This window comes from Vigna unguiculata, chromosome 6 (assembly GCF_037176805.1).
Source record: "Vigna unguiculata cultivar grain cowpea cultivar isolate G323 ecotype 2 chromosome 6, ASM3717680v1, whole genome shotgun sequence".
Classification (NCBI taxonomy): Eukaryota; Viridiplantae; Streptophyta; class Magnoliopsida; order Fabales; family Fabaceae; genus Vigna; species Vigna unguiculata.
Window position 1 is genome coordinate 39,702,673 of NC_140797.1, and position 20,673 is coordinate 39,723,345.

The 20,673-nt window shown below is 32.4% G+C and overlaps 2 protein-coding genes across 2 annotated transcripts; both read left to right on the forward strand.

Moving 5' to 3' along the window:
- Nucleotides 1-868: 868 nt before the first annotated feature.
- Nucleotides 869-11,794, forward strand: LOC114187731 (putative serine/threonine protein phosphatase 2A regulatory subunit B''delta). Its single transcript, XM_028076065.2, has 13 exons — nucleotides 869-1,375; nucleotides 1,931-2,170; nucleotides 2,390-2,495; nucleotides 2,750-2,846; nucleotides 4,722-4,827; nucleotides 5,061-5,151; nucleotides 7,297-7,438; nucleotides 7,539-7,686; nucleotides 7,879-7,988; nucleotides 8,788-8,944; nucleotides 9,176-9,301; nucleotides 9,399-9,549; nucleotides 11,218-11,794. The coding sequence occupies exons 1-12, from the start codon at nucleotides 1,226-1,228 to the stop codon at nucleotides 9,537-9,539; spliced, it is 1,614 nt and encodes a 537-aa protein (XP_027931866.1). The 5' UTR covers nucleotides 869-1,225; the 3' UTR covers nucleotides 9,540-9,549; nucleotides 11,218-11,794.
- Nucleotides 11,795-14,206: 2,412 nt separating this feature from the next.
- Nucleotides 14,207-15,338, forward strand: LOC114188770 (phosphoenolpyruvate carboxylase kinase 2-like). Its single transcript, XM_028077408.2, has 2 exons — nucleotides 14,207-15,047; nucleotides 15,127-15,338. The coding sequence occupies exons 1-2, from the start codon at nucleotides 14,258-14,260 to the stop codon at nucleotides 15,159-15,161; spliced, it is 825 nt and encodes a 274-aa protein (XP_027933209.1). The 5' UTR covers nucleotides 14,207-14,257; the 3' UTR covers nucleotides 15,162-15,338.
- Nucleotides 15,339-20,673: the final 5,335 nt, after the last annotated feature.

Sequence of the window (20,673 nt, forward strand, 5' to 3'; positions counted from 1 at the left end):
TTTCCACTTAATTTCTAAAAATCATTTGTAAGTATAACAAACTCTATATCTTTTCATATGGAATGAGTTTAGACAAAGTAATCCACTCTTACCTTATCCATATTTACCATTTGTTTGAAGAGTTTAATGATTAAAATTACAGTTTAAATAAGATAAACGGACAAATTCGTTGTTTACATTTATAAAGATCACTGGACAAATTGTTCGTAAAATTATTTGCATTAATTAATGAATGAATGAGGACTAAAATTTGTCTTTATTTTTTTTCTTATATTATATAATATTACACATTTATTTCACACTTAATCTCACATGGATACGTGATAATTAAAAAGGCATTATGATGTGGTCACAAAAAAGCAAGTGAATACACACTAACCAATAAACTTAAGATCAACGCATAATATACCACTTTAAACTTGTGTGGATTTCATAATTTCAAATCCATATATCAAGTTTCTTTTATTTGCAAATTAAAATTTTGAAAAAACTCATAAAATTCCAATATATATATATATGATTATATTTTTTATAGTACAAATAACATCTTTCATTATTTAATACACTACTCAATAGCAATAATGAAACCAAGGATATGTGCAATTAAATAAAGTACTGTTAGGGTCGTACCCCAAAAAATAATGGAACCATGGATGGGAACTTGAAGTGGTGTTGACTGTAGACGTAGGATCCTCCAACATGTGAAGACTGATGATTGCACTCAAAAAACCGTATTTTCCGTAAGCAGACCACGTGTCGCCCTGCCAAATTTTCATTTTCTGCTCTTTCTCTTCATTTCCAAACAAATAAAATACACAAAAACACAAAAACGAACACGCCTCTATTCATTTTCTTTTCCAGTATCTGCACACACATTTGTTCTCTCTCCCTCCAAATTCGCGTGGATCTCTACAGAATTTTACATCCAATTTTATTTCCCTCGCGCATTCTTGCACCGTCGAAGCCTCTCACCAGATCGCCGCACCGATCCATCTCCTCAATCTACATCGGTAATCGATCGTAATTCCTAACAGTAGAAAGATCTAGGGTTCCTTCTGAATCCGCAGCTGGCTCCAGCACATTTGTTTCATTCCGATATAGAATCTGGTTGGCGCACGCAGTTTCGATTCAAAGGCATTCAAATTCAGCTCGCTCGAGCAGGTTTCGCTTTGTTCTTTGCGTGGTTCGGTTCGTGAATGAGAGATAAGGTCACGGTTTCGATTAGATGAGCATGGAGGTCGTTAGCGATACGGCGTCGTTGGATGTCGAGCTGTTGCAGCTCCCTGAGGTGTCCTCTTTGGCACTCAAATCTAACCTAAGTTTCGTTGAGACGCTCTTCGAGCAGTGGCTTTCGCTTCCCGAAAGTAATCGATTGGTACGCTTCGTAACATGTTATTAGGAAATGAACATATTGCAGCGTTGTTCATTTCACAATTCTTATTATATATCCATTCGTAGTAGCAACTTCCGCTGTCAGATGATAAATTAATAATCATTCGAATAATAATACTCAAATCCACAATGTTTTTGTGAGAATGATGGATTATTAATTATTGTTTATGTTAATGAAAGATAGTCGTTGGTGTGGGGTTCCATACACCTACTTCATGAGCATTATTATGATTTTTTCCTAGATATACTCGACATATTTTTATGTTAATGAGTGATTAATGTCTACTATTATGTCTCAATCTCTTTCCTTAAGAGAAATCACCGCAGCTTATTATAGGAAGGACTATTGTCTACTTTCACAAGCCATATAAATAAGTCTTGATGATACTCATGAATGAAATATGGATTATTAATTTTGTTTTTGAAAATTTGAGTTTCCTTATTGGTCAAGTTTTCCCTTTAAACAGTCTTTAAAGGATAAATTCGTGCGTTTGTGATTTTATTCTTAATCTTATGTCTGACTTGTTAATGTGTGTAGGTAACATCGTTGCTAAATGAAGCAAAGTCAGGTGCTCCCTTGAATGTACCAGGGAACTGCTCTAGTCCAAATTCTTCAAGCAATTCTTTGCCCTCCATGTTTCCCGCTGGCACTGCACCGCCTCTTTCGCCAAGAAGTTCATCTGGCTCCCCTCGCATAGTGAAACATAGAGTTGGCCCTTCTAACTTGGGTTCTCCTTTGAAGGTTGTCAGTGAGCCAGTAAAAGAATTGATACCTCAGGTTAGGCCCATCTAGTATCTGTTTGTCAGTATATTCTTTATTTATATGTGATGCTTTCCTGAATATTTTTATTTGTCATGCTTTTCTTTTTTTCCTCGTCTGCTGACTGTTTGAGTATGTACTGTGTTTATTTTTCTTCTTTTTTGTTTATCACCCTCTCCTTCCCCCTTTTCATGCTATTTTTTTTTTCTCATAACATAGATACTTGTGTGCTTGCAGTTTTACTTTCAATTTGGGCGTCCTCCTCCAAATGAACTGAAAGAACAATGCCTTGTTAGAATTGACCATTTATTTCATGATCACATGGATGGTCTGCAGATACATGGTGAGATATTGGGAATATAGAGGCGTTACAGTCTGAAGGAGCAATTGGCAATTGGGGGAAACTGTGATTTCCAATAGCGTGCACATCATAGCTTTTTAAGCAATCACAACCCCTCATTTTATTAAATAAAAAAAATAGTTTTAATGCTTCCACAAGTCAATACGTGACTATCTATCTGAAAACCACTCTAATAAAATGAACAGTTACAGTAATACTAGATTAATTCTGTTCTACTTGTTTCTTTTGGTTGGCAGAATTCAAGACAATTACTAAGGAAGTATGCAAGCTGCCATCTTTCTTTTCCACATCTCTTTTTAGAAAGATTGACGATGGAACTGGATTTGTGACAAGGTGTGTGCTTTATTATTATCATTATAATTTAAAAAAATTATGCTTGTGTATGTTTTTGTGCTGTGGAAAGTGGTTAAAAAATGTTTATTTAGATGTCATGACATTGAATAGGGCTGAAACATGAAAAGTACGGTGTAATTATTCAGAAAAAGGAAAGAGCTTGGAACCCGAAAAACCTGTATTTCTGACTATCCCATTATTTATTTTTGATAATTAATTTCTTTATTCAACTGGCTAATCAAACTAGGGGTCAACTTGCACTGTACACTCCCCCGCTGTGTGTTCTTTTTTTCCCTCCCAATTTTTTTGTACGATGAGTTTTTTATTTTAAGGATTTAGCTAAGTATATTCTTTGTTATGTTAGGTTACGAAGTGAGTTCTTCATTATACAAAGCCTTAAGCTTACAAGATTCTCAAGTTTTACCTTATTCACACATTACCCTGCTGCTGTAATGTATTAATGTTTAATTCCCTTTCCCAAATAAGCCGTCCTTTACAAGATAGGAACATTCTTTAGGTCCCGTAATATTAAGTGATTCTTTGACATATTGGAGCCATCTTCAGTGAGTTATTCTGAGTTTTACGTGTTTATAATAAAAGTATAAAGGGAGGTGGTACTGGTAGTGGTAGATCTATCCTTGATTCATATGTCAAGCTCAAGGGAGGTGGGTTGCATTAGTTTACATGTTATATCAATGACCTTAGTTCATTTGTTTGATTCTATTTACCAATATTTCACAAATGCCATAAATATTTTATCTATGCTCTGTCCCCTATCGATAATTTAGTTGTGGTTTCAAATATCTCTTCCCACTAGTTTCTAGGATTTTAAATTTGAGTTAATTGCATTATATCATTGCAAAGTCAACAATGATGTTGATAGTATCTAATCTGAGGAGTGATTAGGAAAGTTGTTAGAAATCGACCTAAAACAGGCAAACTATTATTGTTTCGTGGTCAAATTAGCAGTCATCTTATACATATAAAATACTTCAAAACTGATAGAAATCACTTGAAAGAGCATGTTCATATTATGGTTTCAGGGGAATGTTTTCTTTTCCAGGCAGTTTCCTTTGAGAGATTTTGTAAAAGAGGTGATTAATTCCCCCTCCCGAGAAATATGTAACGGACATTTTGAAATGTGTAATATTGACTTTATCTGTTGTAACATTTAAGAACCAAATTTCTACTAAGTATTGAATTTGGACACCTAGAAATGAACCTCGTTTGACATGTCAAAAGTGTATTAAAGGAAACCAGGAAAGTATTGTCATTTGAAAGATGAATGATGGCTTGTTGAAGAGGCTGTGGAAAGTACATCGACTAATTTTTTATATCTTTTTCCCTTTGGAGTCTTTCTTCTTCTTTGCTATCAACAAACATGATCTTAACTGAAAAGTATGTCAGAACAGTTTTGACTAGAAAGAAAAGAACATTAAATTTCCTCTCTGGATCATCTATTGAGTAATGAATGTTTTTAGTTTTTCCTACTATGACATGTAAAATATTTGATGCTGTACTGTTCAAGGTAAAAAGTTAAGGAACCAAGCGTTAGTAGGAAGAGGCAAGTTGTCAGAAACAAGCATATGCCCCAAACTTTGTTTTATGCATTGTTTGGCCAAGAATTCTCTATGGTTCCCTTGTGTTTGGTGTTAAACCGGAAACTACTGTTGCAAACTGCTATTTCAATTCATTTTGGCAGTATGCTGATTGATTTCTTGCTTGAACGACCTTATGTTTATTAATAAAATGAGCTTGCTTTTATTTAAGTCTCCTTCCATGACTTAGGTAGGAACTATACTTGAATGGTTCTGTTCCCCGTAATTAGTAATTCCCAATACTTATGCTTAATTCCTTGATTTTATATTCCTATAGGAAAGCATTTATTGATTATTGGGTCAATGGAAACATGTTGACAAAAGATATAGCAACCCAAATATTCGCAATTTTAAAGCAACCACAGCTCAAATACCTTACTCAGGTATTTTATTTCTCTTGCATTTATGTTTCCTGCCTTTGATTTCATTTAGTTTTCTTCTCCTCATCTAAGAGTTACACTTAGCCTTGACCGGATTATATCTATCAAAATATCATTTCTTGGGTTCCTAGATTCTAGTGTGATTGATTATTTTAGTGGCATTTTTGTTGATTTTATTGGCTATGGTAGTATATTCCTGTTGATCTTCTTTCTAACTATATTATACTTCATGTCAGGATGATTTTAAACCTGTGCTACGTGAACTTTTGGCAACTCATCCAGGATTGGAGTTTCTGCAGAGCACACCTGAGTTTCAAGAGAGATACGGTTTGTTTTCCATCTTGGTTGTAACCTTGTATATAGGGGTTCATTTAAGTTGAAATGTGGACATCGGTTAATAAATTTGAAAATCTTGCCATACTTGATTTCTAAACAAAACCATTTGTGGATTATTGGAAGGCATGAATGTCCTCTTCTACCCTGAAGCAGTTTTTCGTTGATGTTGCCTTATAAAGGACTAATTTTAACTGCAGTAAAGTTTTATGGCAGTGTTGTTCTTCCTTTGACTGCTTGAGTGGAGTCACTATTTTGGATATTAAGGGAGATTGGGCAGATCTTCTGCATTATTCTCACACTTCCAAATTAGCCTTTTGTAAACCTTTTCTGCCAAATTTCTGACACTCCCTTTGAGTTGAACTTCCTGTCTCTGTTGAAAATTTTTCTGTAGTGTTCTATCCTGACCCTTGTTGGGTAAATCAAGTTCTACTTACTGGGTATGTCCTTAAACTTGTTTTCAGATATTTTACTGCAAGATATGTAGAGAGAGACATTACAGTTGAGTTAGTAATCAACAAATTACACACTCCATGCCCCGGAGAATGCTTTATTGTTTGTGCTAGGTCTTCTGACATATCCTTTATCTATATCTGACCCCTGTGTTGGATTTATTGAAAGAATTTGGAGCAACTTTTTGTGGTTTGGTTTTGTTATACTATCCCATAATATCAGTGTCATATCTTGGAATATTTTAGAGTATCTTAGACGGATTAGGTTGCTTATCATAGTTTGCATGCTTTGTAATTCGTGTGATTTTGTTAGCTTATTTAGTTAGGGTTACTAGTACAAAAATAAGGATTAGTAATTTAGGTTTTACCATTGAATTATAACACATCATATAATGTCTAGACAATATGAATTTTATTGTATTTATTCTTTTTCTCTCCATTTTATCCTTCTAAACCTAATTCCAACATTATACTAAAGCCACAGCATCCACTCTGAGGGGCATTTCTCTTTTTTGCTATGTAGAATTAGCTGAACTACTCCATCGAATAGAATAGTCTTTGATTATCTTCAATCCTCAGCTTTGTTTTTTGATCATCTCTTTTGAGTTTTGTCTTTGACATACACATCTATTTGATACCATCCAAACTCCCTTGGCTCCAATCAGATAATTTTTGACCCATCATATAACTATTTCGTTGATGAGTTCCCTAAAATGCAAATCTTCTCTAGTCTGGCCTTTATATTTTTTTCTGTTTTAAATACCACTGTGGAGGCTGATTAACTGTTTTAATCTTTGGTTGTTAAACCAGACACCGTTGTCTTGTTCAGAAGTCACCCATTGACCATCCCTCGGGGTGCCATTATCGGAGAACCTCTTATGTGCCTTTATGAACTACTTTTCACCTGCTGTTCTTGATGGTCCATGGGCTCCACATGTGTCGTCTTGTTTCCCTAGCCTCTTTTTTGTGGCGTAGTACCCTGCTTAGCCAGCTTTAGCATGAGGGAGAGTTTTAGAATATTACAGTCATGGTTATTGAATTGCAGGAACTAGTTTATGAATTGTACTTGGAAGATATATTTTACGCTGTTTTGTGACTATATCATATATTGTGATTTAGAAGAGATATTTTATGAATTCTGAATCAAATCGAATCAATTTATGAATCATACAATAGATGAACAATAAAAAATGACATTTTAAGTACAGCGACATGAGCAAAGCAAGGCTGCATGTTTCTGACACAGTACATCTTTTTTTTTCAATCCAATGTAGTGTGCTTTCATGAAATTTGATTCAATCTTTACCTTACAAAATATAATTAGCTATGTGTTCCTTTTAAAATTGTTGGGTATTGCCTGCAGCTGCTATTTATAAGCGCTATTGGTTTGGACAATTAGTTTTTTTCTACTCATGACCATGCAAAACTGTGTGCTGTCAAGTAGCCACTTGATCGATCCAAATCTATTGGATGATATTTAAACATTTACTTTTCTCCTGCTTAGGCAATCCACATACCTGTCAGCTCTGTTTGTTGATTGTTTACGCTTACTGAAATAATTCTAGCTGGCATTTTCCCATGTAACCAGTTTTTCAACTTTGTTGACATTATCATCTGATATAATGTTCTTTTTTTGTCTTTCTTTGTGGTGCAATGTTCATAACTACTTGTTTTTCTGATGGTCCAGCTGAAACTGTCATATACAGAATATATTACTACATTAATAGATCAGGAAATGGTCGTCTCACCCTGAGGGAGCTGAAGCGTGGAAACATAATTGATGCAATGCAGCATGCTGATGAAGAAGAGGACATAAACAAGGTTTTGAGGTAGGTGTACTTTTTGAAGACGTCATTTTCATTAACTATGTAAAATGACCTTGATTTTGTGAAGATGCCTTACTGTTTTTTACCTTAATATTATCTACAGATACTTTTCTTATGAGCATTTTTACGTCATATACTGCAAGTTTTGGGAGCTGGATACAGACCATGATTTCTTGATAGACAAAGAGAACCTTATCAGATATGGTAACCACGCGCTTACCTATCGAATTGTTGATAGAATATTTTCCCAGGTTGGTGTGGATTACTATATCATGTGTTGCTTCTGTCTTCTAATTTGACTATTGTTGTCTAGGGCCACAGACAACTCAAAGCCCTACCCTTTACTTGTAATACACTTGCATTGTCTTTTCACATCTGTTTATATGAATTATCAGATCATTTGTTCACGATGCAAAATTTGATTCACTTCAATATTATCTCAGGTTCCTAGAAGATTTACCAGTAAGGTTGAGGGAAAGATGGGTTATGAAGATTTTGTTTACTTCATACTGTCAGAAGAGGATAAATCATCTGAGCCAAGTCTTGAGTATTGGTATTTTGTTTCCATCCATTAAAATATTTGCTTAACCCCCCACCCCAAAACTACTATCATTAGGTGTTTCCTTTATATTGAATTATTTCAAATTACAAAATCTAGAAGATATAAGAAATATAAAACTGTTTTTAATGTTTGCATGGTGAAAACAATCTCTCAAACTGGTTTTATTCATTTAATATTTTAAACCGATTGGAAACTGTCAGGATACACAGATAAGTGAAATTAGTTAAGATAGTAAGAATATTCATGAGTTAGTTACTTGAGGTGTTAGTTAGATATAAATACCAGAGAAGGAGAGGAAGAGGGGGTGATTTTGTAGACTGAATGTTACCTCTGTGAATGGGAAGCCCTTGAAGGAGAGAGTGCTCTCCTATTTGTTGCTCTTTTCATTCTATTCAATAAAAAGTTTTCTTTTCTTTCTCTTTTCATTTATTGGTTCTTAACAAAAACAATTTCAAACACATCCAAACACCTTCCTTGGGATAAGAAAGCCCTTCAGGTCATATGATATTGTAAACTTTGTGTAGTAGGGTAGAATGCTTAAGTTTAGCCTCAACAAAAAAAGGTAATGCTGAAAACAGGACAGGGGAAATGGATTGATGTAAATTCGGGCTGCTTGATATATGGAATAAATGGAAGAACTTTGGATGTTTGATTATTTTTTTCTTCCCTTTTTATTTTTCTTGAAGCTTTTCACTTTTTTTTTTCACTTCCCTCTAGCAAACATTGGATATTTGACCTTTTTAGTTGGCTTTAATTAGTTATTATTTGTGATTTGATTTGTCTTGATTAGGTTTAAGTGCATTGATTTGGATGGAAATGGAGTTCTGACACGGAATGAACTGCAATTTTTTTATGAGGAGCAATTGCATCGAATGGAGTGCATGGCCCAAGAACCTGTGCTATTTGAGGATATACTGTGCCAGATTATTGACATGGTTGGACCTGAGGTTTGTCTCTCTATCTTACTTCAATTGATTCTTCGTTATGTTGTTGGGAATTCATTCTAGATGGAATATGATATGCTAATATAATCTGTTTAAAACTTTCTCTTGTCTCGGAAAAATAACAAATACTAATTTCACTTTTTGGTTGCTCATTTTCTTGTCCCTTCTCCATCCTTTTGGTTGATTTTATGCTTTATTTTCCTTAATTTTAAATTCAAATTCTTGATTCTGTAGGATGAGAGCTATGTAACTCTGCGAGACCTGAAAGGCGGTAAACTCTCAGGAAGTGTTTTCAATATCCTGTTCAATCTGAATAAGTTTATGGCCTTCGAAACTCGTGACCCATTTTTGATTCGTCAGGTGCATGAATATTTGATAGAAGTTATTTCGCTGTTGAGTCAGTATGAGTGACTATTTTTGGTGAGTTTTGATTGTATTTATGCCCTTCTGTGAACAGGAACGTGAGAATCCTACATTGACAGAGTGGGATCGCTTTGCTCATAGAGAATATATAAGGCTTTCAATGGAAGAAGACGTAGAGGATGCATCCAATGGTAGTGCAGAAGTTTGGGATGAATCGCTAGAGGCTCCTTTCTGACATCATTTTTGTAAGTTTAAATATGATAATACTTATCCAATTTACCTTGCATTTATAATATAATTTGGAAAAAGGGGCCTATTCAAATCAGACTGGGCTAAATACGGATCAGGGCAGCACTAAGCTGGACTGGTCTTAAGCAGGTTGCAGGCATTCCAAGCCAGCAAATCAAAATTATTATTCTCTTTTAATTTAATTACTTTTGCAAATGCAGAGCATTTTCAATGGCGTTCTCGCTGTAGTGATTTAGAAATTTCAATCCCGGGGGCATAATTGTTTTACAATGCTCTGTATTTAGGATTTGGACATGGAAGCTTGCATTCACCTTGCAGCTTTCCTCGTGATCAATTGATTGCGTTATTATCAATTGGGGTATTACCGCATTGACTATAGTGAGAAAGATGTTTTATTGTGAGAATAAGAGGGTTCAATAATAACCGTTGGATTAAAATAAACTGTCAAGATATAATCTAACATGACTATGTATTCTATTCTTTCACTCGCTCGTGTCTCTCTTCCTCTCCTATTTCTTCTTTTTTTCTTTCCAAAATCGTCATTTTCTCTATCCATTTCTATGCCCAGCTGACTTCAACATTCACTCTCGTCTCCAATGTTTGATGAATTTAAACATGAATATCACATGAAATAAAAAACGAGATGAAGGGAACACAAGTTCATCGTCGTGTCCAATCCTAGTGGCATGCTGCATGGCTTCAACTGTAATGGAATGTTCAGGGGCTACGCCATGGATTCATGTAGGTGGGAGTCTGGCAATAGAAAATTTTTGGATAAATAAATGTGGCCTTGGTAATTCTTTCATGAGGTTCTGCGGTTGGGCTTGTCAGCGGTCGCTCTTACTTTTTAAATAAAAAAGCATTTCATTAAACATTGGAGTGCTGGATGGAAGTCAGAGGGCAGAGGAATTGGTGGTTTTGTAAAGAGTGACGGGATACACGAGCACGAGTGCGTGTGGTGTGGGAGAGTAGAATAAACAATCGTGTAAGATTTTAAATTATGTAGTTATATTGACCATTTCTTTTATCTGATGGTTATTCTTGAACCCTCTCATTCTCAAAATGAAACATATTTTCTTAAAACTTAATAGTGTGTATATTGATAAATAAAGAAGACAAACAAATATATTGGTTGAAAAAACAAAAGCCCATATCTATCTATCTATTCATTGTGCAGAGTACAAGTATCTCAAGTCATTTATGTTATCTCCTCATGCCCTTGCCCAGAACCCGTGCTTTCATCGATATTGACCTAAACTGTGACTTCCTTCCTTGGTGGCCTTGCCCAAATTGAGCCATTGTGATTTTGTGGTGTACCTGGGCAGTTCACATTTTGCTTCCCTAGCCAATCCATTCTAGGGAGATTCTACTCGCACCCACCTTTCTATTCTCTTCATGCTCCCCGTAATTCCGTAAACTTACATTTGGGATGGGGGAAGAGAAAAGAGGTGCCAATTATCCCCCCTCCATTTTATCATGCTATTTGATCATTTTTTGGGAGCCCTTTTGGTCAACTGACTACTATGCAGTGTGTATAATTTTCTGTTTCCTCTTAATTATGAAAGCATTTTTAACTTTTAAGTTAATCTCGTTTTGAACATTGTACATTAGTAGTGTATGAAAAGTATTAATGCCGTATGTCGGATTGACTGGCCATTGTTCAGAGAGACACATGACTCAAGTTCAGCTTTGAACGCCAACGTTGCCCCGAAGGGGAGGAATTCCAAGCTTCGCTATGGAATATGTTTTGGATGGGGGCCAAGCAGCTACAACGATATTCAGACTCGCATCTGATAAATATTGGGACCGTTATCTTGGAAGTTTTGTCGCTGGACCAAAGTCCATGTAAAGTGAGGACCTTTGCTGAGAGGTGATTAGCCAAGTTGAATTAAATTGACGTCATTTTCAGACGCTTACCATAAGTAGCGAGATTTCTGATGGATTTTTAGTAATTTGATTTACTGATCGAGTCACTTTTACCTCGGATCTGTACAAGAGTACATTCCTGATTTGTTTCGTCAATTATGGCTCAGGCTGTTATTTGTTTTACCGAATTTCTTTTTCTTTTTAGGCTACGGAAGAGTTTAAAGAAAGTGTAGTACCACACAAAAAAGGTCATGTCTTTTCTGCGTTATTCCATTTGTCTGATGCATGCAGAGGCTGTAGATTGGATTTGCTCTATCTACTGTTTAGAGGAAACTTCAGTTCATTTCTGTCCAATTTGATTGATATTACTCCTTAGATGTGGACTTATAAAATTGCTAGTACAAGGTCGTTTAAGTTGGTTAAATATACTCAATATCATTTTTGTATTTAATGAAATATTTAGAACATAGCACTTATTTTCAAATCAATAAGGAAATGACCATACTAATGTTTAACGTTTCTGAACTTTGGATTACATAATTTTAATTGCTATATTTCATAATAAATTGATAAATAATGTTTGTAACTACACTGCAATTTTATTTGATACACCGCGTCATTGCATTTCAGTTTTTTTCTACTTCATTTCATTCTATAACATCTTTTGAGTGTATCATTTCATAGTTTTCTAGTTTATCTGTGGTCAAATTAGTTTATGTTCAGATTACGTATGTTTTAATATTTATGAAGATCTAAATGTTTGGTTTTAATAAGAAAATATTTATCTGGATCAAGGAGATGTTTTACGTTTTAATATTAATGGGTGAAAGTTAACAGTTTCATTGGTCAGGGTTAAAAATGTTTTACGTTTTATTTATTTAAAACAAAGTAATACTTAACAAATTTTTAAAAGCCGAGTTTAACTCAAACGATTTGGTGTGTTTGGATTGCAATTAATTAAAAAAAAAAACGTTTGGATAAATGAAATGAAAATCTAAATCTCATTCAACGGTAAGATGACAAAACAAACACGCATTATTAATACTAGCGAATATGCTATCTGTCGTATTTTTTAATTTTCATACAAATTTAAGTTAAAATTAATAATATTTATTTTTAGAATACATAATTAATTTTTAAAATAATTGTTAATTAAAATAATTCTTAAAAACTAAAAAATAAAATAAAAAGTTTTTAAAATAAGGATTAAGTTAAATTATTTATAAAATAATTAATTTTTAAAACAAAAAGTAAAATTGAAAAAATAAAAATATATATACAAAAAATGTTTTCAAAATAAAAGATGATTTTAGAATAATCGTTAAAAATTAACTATTTATAAAATAATAAATGAATTATGGATTTAAAAGAAAGAATTTCTTCGTATATTGTTATAGATAAAATTTATTAATATAAAAGTTTTTTAATATTGACTTCAAATGTTTTGAGAAAATAGTCTTATATCTGAGTAATTTAATATACAAATATTTTGATTAAGTGATAGTATGTAAACCATGGAGGGGTTAAATGATCTGTATATAGACTTTAATTCAATTTATGATTAAATTACAGTATAACAGGATAGGGTAAATTTTTTACTAAAGCACGTAATCTGTAGTGCCATGATATTATAAAAACTATTTAATTTTACATAAATGTTTTCACTTAATTACAGATTTTATATTGAAAATTAAAACTCAGTAAAATCTTTTGCAATTATTTTAAACACGACATTTACATTACTTTCTAATCAGCTAATGATGTAAAAAAAGTTATACTGAGTGTATTACGATTAAATTCTTAAATATAAATATTATACGTTCTATTACCTATTATTTATCGTTCAAGGGAATATATTCACAGTATTGTCAGTCAGTATGAAACTAATTTTTTTAGTAAGACGTATGAAACTAATCTAAATACACAATATTCTTTTCAACTTAAAATACACAATAATTTTTGAAAGTATGCTGAATATGATAGAACAAATATAATCTATCAATAAGAATAAAATATACTCGAAGTGATATCAATTTGTTTTATCGATTAATAAAGATCACACCCATTAAACTTGTTTTTATAGTTTACAAATAAAAAAAATTAATAAATGATGAATCCAGTGCCATTATATACTAGAGTATCATGTCATCATCTAATAATAGTTGTCACACCAAATAAGATATATTGTAATTATTTACAATTAAAATATTCTTTTAAAGATAAATTTTTATATTCTACCCCAAAAAGGGAATATTTGTGTCCTTAAATATTTTTTTGATAAATATGTTATAAATCCTGATTATCTCTGCATTTTCCAAACTTTGATTACATTATTTACTTATAGTATGCTGATCAAATTATGCCGAGTTAAATATAATAAGGTGATTATTACAAATGGTAAAACTGCATCCTTTGTCTTTATTGTGAAAAATTTAAAAAGAAAAAAATGGTGAGAATAAATTATTTTGAAATTCTAAATTATATTAAAAAAATATTAAAGTAAAACTACGTATAATTTTAATGCTCAATATGACAACACAAGAAAATCCAATATAGAATCTAGAAAATCAGAAAATCCAATATAGAATCTAGAAAATAAGAAGTTGGGTGGAAGAGAAAGAGAAGTCTGTGATGAAGGTGGAGCACACAGCTTGAAAAGTTTGGTGAATGAATATTGAATTAGAGCATGGTCCTACAATAGAATTAACTGAATAACAATACCAGTGAGTAAACACAAAACACCGAATATCCTCTCATATATTCTTCAAAACACAAATCATTCTATATATACACAAACACCTCTTCCATTCCAGACTAAGAATTTCCACAGACCAGAAAATGCACCAAGAAGAAGCAACCCTCAAAAAACAACAATACCAAGCGTTGGAAGAAATCGGCCGAGGCAAATTCGCCACCGTCTTCCGCTGCTTCCACCGCTCCTCCAACCAATTCTACGCTCTCAAACTCATCAACCACCGCCTCCTCACCGACGCCACCGACCGCCACTGCCTCGAAGTGGAGGCCAAGGCCATGACCTTCCTCTCTCCCCACCCCAACATTCTCAAAATCATCGACGCCTTCCAAGACGCCCACACCTCCACCATCGTTCTCCAGCTCTGCCAGCCCCGCACCCTCTTCGACCGCATCGCCGACGGCCCTCTACCGGAGTCCCACGCCGCCTCCCTCACCAAACAGCTCCTCGAAGCCCTCACGCACTGCCACGCGCTCGGACTCGCCCACAGAGACATCAAACCCGAAAACCTCTTGTTCGACGAAGCCAACAACCTTAAACTCTCCGACTTCGGCTCCGCCGAGTGGTTCGGCGAGGGCCGGAGCATGCGTGGTGTGGTGGGCACCCCTTATTACGTGGCGCCGGAAGTGATCATGGGGAGAGACTACGACGAGAAAGTTGATGTTTGGAGCTGTGGGGTTATTCTTTATGCAATGTTGAGTGGCATTCCACCCTTCTATGGCGACTCTGCTGCTCAAATTTTTGAAGCTGTTTTAAGGGCTAATCTTAGGTTTCCTTCCACAGTTTTTAGGTCTGTGTCTGCTCAGGCTAAGGATCTTCTCAGGAAGATGATTTGTAGAGACCCCTCTCGACGTATCTCTGCGCACCAAGCATTGAGTATGTTTATTCCTTTCAAAAAAAAAAGTTACTATTTTTGTGTTAGGTTATTAATTAATTCATGTTTGATGTGTTGCAGGACATCCATGGATTTTGAGTGCTGATCTCTCTTGAAGAGTGCCACTTCCAACTATTTCATCCAATTTTGTACAAAATTATAGAGAAAACTTCACTTAAAGTAGTAGTTTAGCATAAACAAAAACTCTTGTAATGTAGATGAAAGCTTTCGTGGTTTTAATTAGTCCGTAAGATGTAAAGGAAAAAGATGAATCCAGATGTTTTTTCTTTTTTTTTTCTGTGTTGATATTTTAAATATTTTTTTTAATATATCTTAAAACGTCAAGATTAGTAGTATATTATAAAAATATAGTAAATAAATAGTAAAAAAAATCTAACAGAGAATCCAAATTGAAAAATAGTTGTTTGAATTTTTCAGCATCATTTTACTAAAAAATAAATTAGTTTTAGCAAAAATTATTTTTTATATTTTTTAAAGGAAAAAATGAATAATTATGATAAATAGTATAAATGATAATAGAAAAAATTATGATAAAATAAATACTAGTGTTTAAAATGTAAATTCTATATTTAATATAAATAGATGTAAACGGAGTTTTACAACTAAATTTTTGTAAGATTTGATAGATTGAAAATAAGATAAATTTTTGATATATAAATAATATATATCACACCTTGTAAATCAAATTTATAAGGTTTAATTAAATCTAAAATTCACTTTTTAATTATTCATTTCCGTTTGAACTGTCCTGATACTCAACCATGTATAAGTTTAAAGAGCTTTTCAAGTATATATGGATGAAAACTATAAATATTTATCATCTTAATTACTAAAAAAAATATTAGTTGGATTGAAGGTTTCCGACTTTGGAGGAAATAAAACTTAAAAAATGTTTTATTATTTATATATTTTTTAATTTATCTATTTTCATGATATAACATCTCATGTTTACAATTCAACTAAATTAATTTAATGGGTTGACCTAATGGTTAAATATTGTGTATAATGATTAAATTCATTGCATTCACTTCACATATACTTTACGAGGATGTTGACGCCAAGATTAGATTCTGATCTGACTAATTTTCTTAGGAATCCGTGAAATATGCATTTCATATTATTTTAATTTGTTTGATAAATTTAATTTCTCTAGCACTAATAACAAATAAATATTCAAAAAACCTATATATCTCAGTAATTTGGTAACAATTATCCACTAAACGCATTTAACCTTTAGTATACTCTACATGAACAAATTTATAAATGTATAAACCATATTCATTTGTTTTTAAAAATTATTTGGGGTCACATATAATAATAGAAAAAAAAATATAGGAATAGATACATAAGACCAACTCTATTTATGAAAAAAAAAATGTGGTATTAATTTTTATCGTATTTATTTTTTACTTTCCTTATATTTCTTTCTTCGTTTTCTTTTATGATCGTAAACACTATTATAGTTTTTATTGCATGAAAAATAATAATTCATTCACAATAAATGGTTTGAAAGGATGAAGTATGCGATGACGTTCGAGAGAGAGAAGCACGTCTGAGAAGTTGGTTTTTTAGCGTTATACAAATAACGTGATACGTTCCTTCTCATTTCTGTGTAGAAAAATTCTTTCACCACAATAATGTCTCATTGAGTTTTTTGTTTTATTCAAATTCTTCATTTGACCATGGAAATTTAGCACCATTTTCGTTACGTGCTTTGTGAGGTGTGACTAAATCAAGGAAAAGCACGTCTACTTATGAGGCTTGGTTTTTGAAGTCATGTGATACGTTCCTTCTCCTTTCTTCACCACAACGTTTTGTTCGGTTTTTTTGTTTCACCATGATTCTTCTTTTTTTTTTTTAAGTAAAAATGAGTCTATTTTGAACATGAAGTACCAAATTTTAAGTTGAAAATTAGGTTGAGGCTCACAAATCACATCCACATCGGGTCAACCTTTCATATTTCATTTCATATCTAATGATTAATAATAATAATAATAAGAATAAGAATAAGAATAAAAATATGAAAGGTATTTATATTATATTATTAGCGTAAAAAAGATTTTATTTTAAATATTTATATTATATTATAAGTTAATAATATATGTAAATTAATTAAATTAATATATAAAAAAAATGAGAGTAATAAGAAGTATAGCGATTATTTCTAAAAAATCAGTTAATAACTATGTTATTAAAAAATCAGTTAATAATATTTTTATATATAAATATAGATTATTATTATTATTATTATTTTTGTATCATCAATAATTTTATATCGCTAAAAATTGAAGTTAAGATAATTTAAATGTATTTTTCTTCTCCAACCATATTAAATAAAATTTTGAGACTCCAATATAAGAAAAATGTTGATTAGTTATTAATTTATAACAAACTTTTGTGCTTTTAAAATTATTTGTTGTGAGCAATATTCGTTGCTAATCTAATAATTTAATGTTTTAAGTTGTTATAGTTATATTTTTACCAGTTTTATTTATTTATTTGAAACTTTTGAATTCTTTCTTTCTCAAAATGTTCTCTATAACTAAATTTACTTAATCACTTAAAATTCTTTTGTTCAAACTCCATTTATCAAAACCAATATGTAACGTCCCAATTTAATAAAATAATTCTAGTAAATAGAACTTCACATATTTATAGCACAAACTAGAACACCGACAGAAAGTATATAAGAATCGATCTTTATAATTATTCTTAATATACTGAAAAGGAAATTAAGGCACAAAATATATGTCATAACCAAAATCTAAACACAGATTAGATTAGACTGGAAATTTGCTCACAGAGCAAGAAACTTACAAAATAAAACAGTTCGACAAAAAGGTACTCAAAAAAGCATTAGTTACCTCGCCCAAAGCTCGACGTCTGCTCACACTAAGTATTTGGTGATCATTGCAAAAAGGAAAAGCTAAATAGAGAATACAAACATGAAGAGAAAGGGTAAGCTAATTGCAAGAAGAGAAAGAAATATATATATATATATATATATATATATATATATATATAACACTCAAAAGAATTGCAGAATAACGCACCAATTACACAAAGCTAAGTAATATCAACTAACACATCACACAGAATGACACTTTAGACTCAATTATCTGGATCTAGACATTGATGTATGATTCTCGGTAATTTTTGCACTTGTTGTGGCCTCTACTACCTGCAAAGTCATTGTCAATGAGTTTCACCCTACCACACAAGGTTAGTCCCTTTAACCATCATAAGAACCTAGGGGTTGTTCTTAAAGACAGGACTTCCTGTCCCTCTCACTACATGACTCATTCCACTCTACATGAGTCTTGAATGAACATTAGAGTATCAGGATAAACCTCCAATACTGACTCCTTACATCAATGAATACACTGCTAGTTAAATCAAATAGGATCTCCCCCATGGGATCTCCTATATTCTCACACAAGCATTTGAAAACACATATTAAAAACCATATAACATATGTCTCTCTAAAAATAACTAATTCTTGTGATTTTTATCCAATCCAACTTAACAACACATTATGCAAACCATTTGGGATTTTAGAAAAAAACCACTTTTATCTTCTCAAACTTCAAAGTGGTTTATAGATAATACCAAACTGAACAATTGCAACACTCAATATCTCTCATTCCAACTGCATTCTAAACTACCTAAAATTATCTAACCAAAAATACTCAAACATGAAATTCATCTCCATTCAATGCAATCATCAACCAAATATACTCAGCACATTCCAAAACAAAAATAAGTGCAATTCATTTCAAGAAAAAGGAGGAGTTATAGCTTCCCTTACCTGGACAAAGATTAATTCAGCAAAACGAGCTCCAACAGTAGAGTACCATGACACAACAACTACTTAAAGAGCTGACAACCAAGATCAAGAAAGGAATAGTGAAGCCATGACCACAAACAGAATCAGGCCAAAACTGCGAAACATATGCGAAAAGGAGAAGAGATGGAGAGAAAAACGAGTTTCCACTAGCATGGAAGGAGGGTTTCTCAGTTGCCCTAGCACAACTCCTACTTCAGAACTGGGAGGAAGAATGTGAACTACTTTTGAAAAAAATAAGACGATATGAAAGTGAGTGGCTGGAAAAAGAAGTTCTGAAGGTAACAAGTGGGCTGACTATGGGCCCTTACTCATTACTTAAAACAAGAATGGATCTTACACAATCAAAACATCAAAGTTGGTTAAAGTCCGGAATAGATTAACCTTTTCCCACTTTGTAACGTTAATCTCATATATATATATATATATATATATATATATATATATATATATATATATATATATATATTAAAACCCATTGTATGCTACTTCTATTCATTTCAATTTGTTGGTGATATTTTCCTTATTTCTTTCTAAAATACACATGCATTATTTTACTCTTACTTTACATCACACTCCAACTAGGTCACGCAGTGTTTCATACTTGAAGGAATCATGTGTTAATAAATAACCAAAATAAGTGGCGACGAATATTGGGCCTCGAGTATATACTAACAAGTTTTAGAAGATTAAATTTAGTATTAGCAAGTTGAGTTACTTAATTAAAGTAAGTGTACATCAAATGCAAACCCACCAATGTCCATCTGCAAAGCACGGTCCTTTCCATGTGCCACGTTGCTTATTAAAGTCATATTTTCATTAAACAACAACAAACAATAAGTTTGTGATGAATTATTAAAAAACAGATGTTACATCATCATGAATATTCAGGGGAAAGAGGGTCTTTCAGAATTCAATCATGGAGAATTATGAATAAGTAAGTTGGAGTATTAGGTTAAGATGAATGAAAGTCACTTTCATGTGTCTTTCTTTGGATTTTGTCGCCTAATGAAGATAATTAGTAATTGGTGATTGATGATGTTAATTACTATGACTTCTCAACCTAACCAATTAAACTGTGTGCTTTGGATTAGATGGTCGGCACATTTATACGTTTTCTACAGCCACATGTCTCTTAAATGACCACAATTTTTGTCTTCGGACCAAATAATTGTAACCTTTTCAGAGAAATAAAAGTATGGTGATGAAGTCGATATAAATTAATACACACAGCATATATTTTTATATTTTTTGCTCCACCAGAATATAGATTTTAATTCATTGCAACATACTATCTACCACTGATTTGCTTGAAGAGAGTGGAGCCACTGTCTGAGTTTCATCGTCAATGTTTTTTAGAATCTACTGTATTTAATGGGACTAGTGCAGATGGTTATCACTTTTACAAGAGCTTGTTTATAATTGCTTAAACATTGATTTTTAATACGATTTCTTTAAAAGAATATAGGTTACTATTTATTTTATCCCATTCTTTAAGAATATAGGTTACTATTTATTTTATCCCTTTCTTTATATATTACGTTTGAGGTTTCTTATGAAGACATAGGAAAATTATCATATTGAGAACAAGTTCATATAAAATATTAGGAAATCTTTAAACAATAAAATTATAAAATTTCTTATTTATATATTGGTCTTTCTACTCATTTTTAAATTTCTAACAATCTTTTTTTTTTCAAATGTAACTCTTTCTATATTAGAATATCTCCTTCTCAAGCACAGATATGTATTACTATTCTACA

Excerpts from the sequence above, each read along its gene's own strand:
- LOC114187731 (XM_028076065.2), top strand. The coding sequence starts at position 1,226 with ATGAGCATGGAGGTCGTTAGCGATACGGCGTCGTTGGATGTCGAGCTG. Across the intron at positions 2,847-4,721 it reads GGAACTGGATTTGTGACAAG|GAAAGCATTTATTGATTATT; the intron begins GTGTGTGCTTTA and ends ATATTCCTATAG. Across the intron at positions 7,439-7,538 it reads GACATAAACAAGGTTTTGAG|ATACTTTTCTTATGAGCATT; the intron begins GTAGGTGTACTT and ends TATTATCTACAG.
- LOC114188770 (XM_028077408.2), top strand. The coding sequence starts at position 14,258 with ATGCACCAAGAAGAAGCAACCCTCAAAAAACAACAATACCAAGCGTTG. Across the intron at positions 15,048-15,126 it reads CTCTGCGCACCAAGCATTGA|GACATCCATGGATTTTGAGT; the intron begins GTATGTTTATTC and ends GATGTGTTGCAG.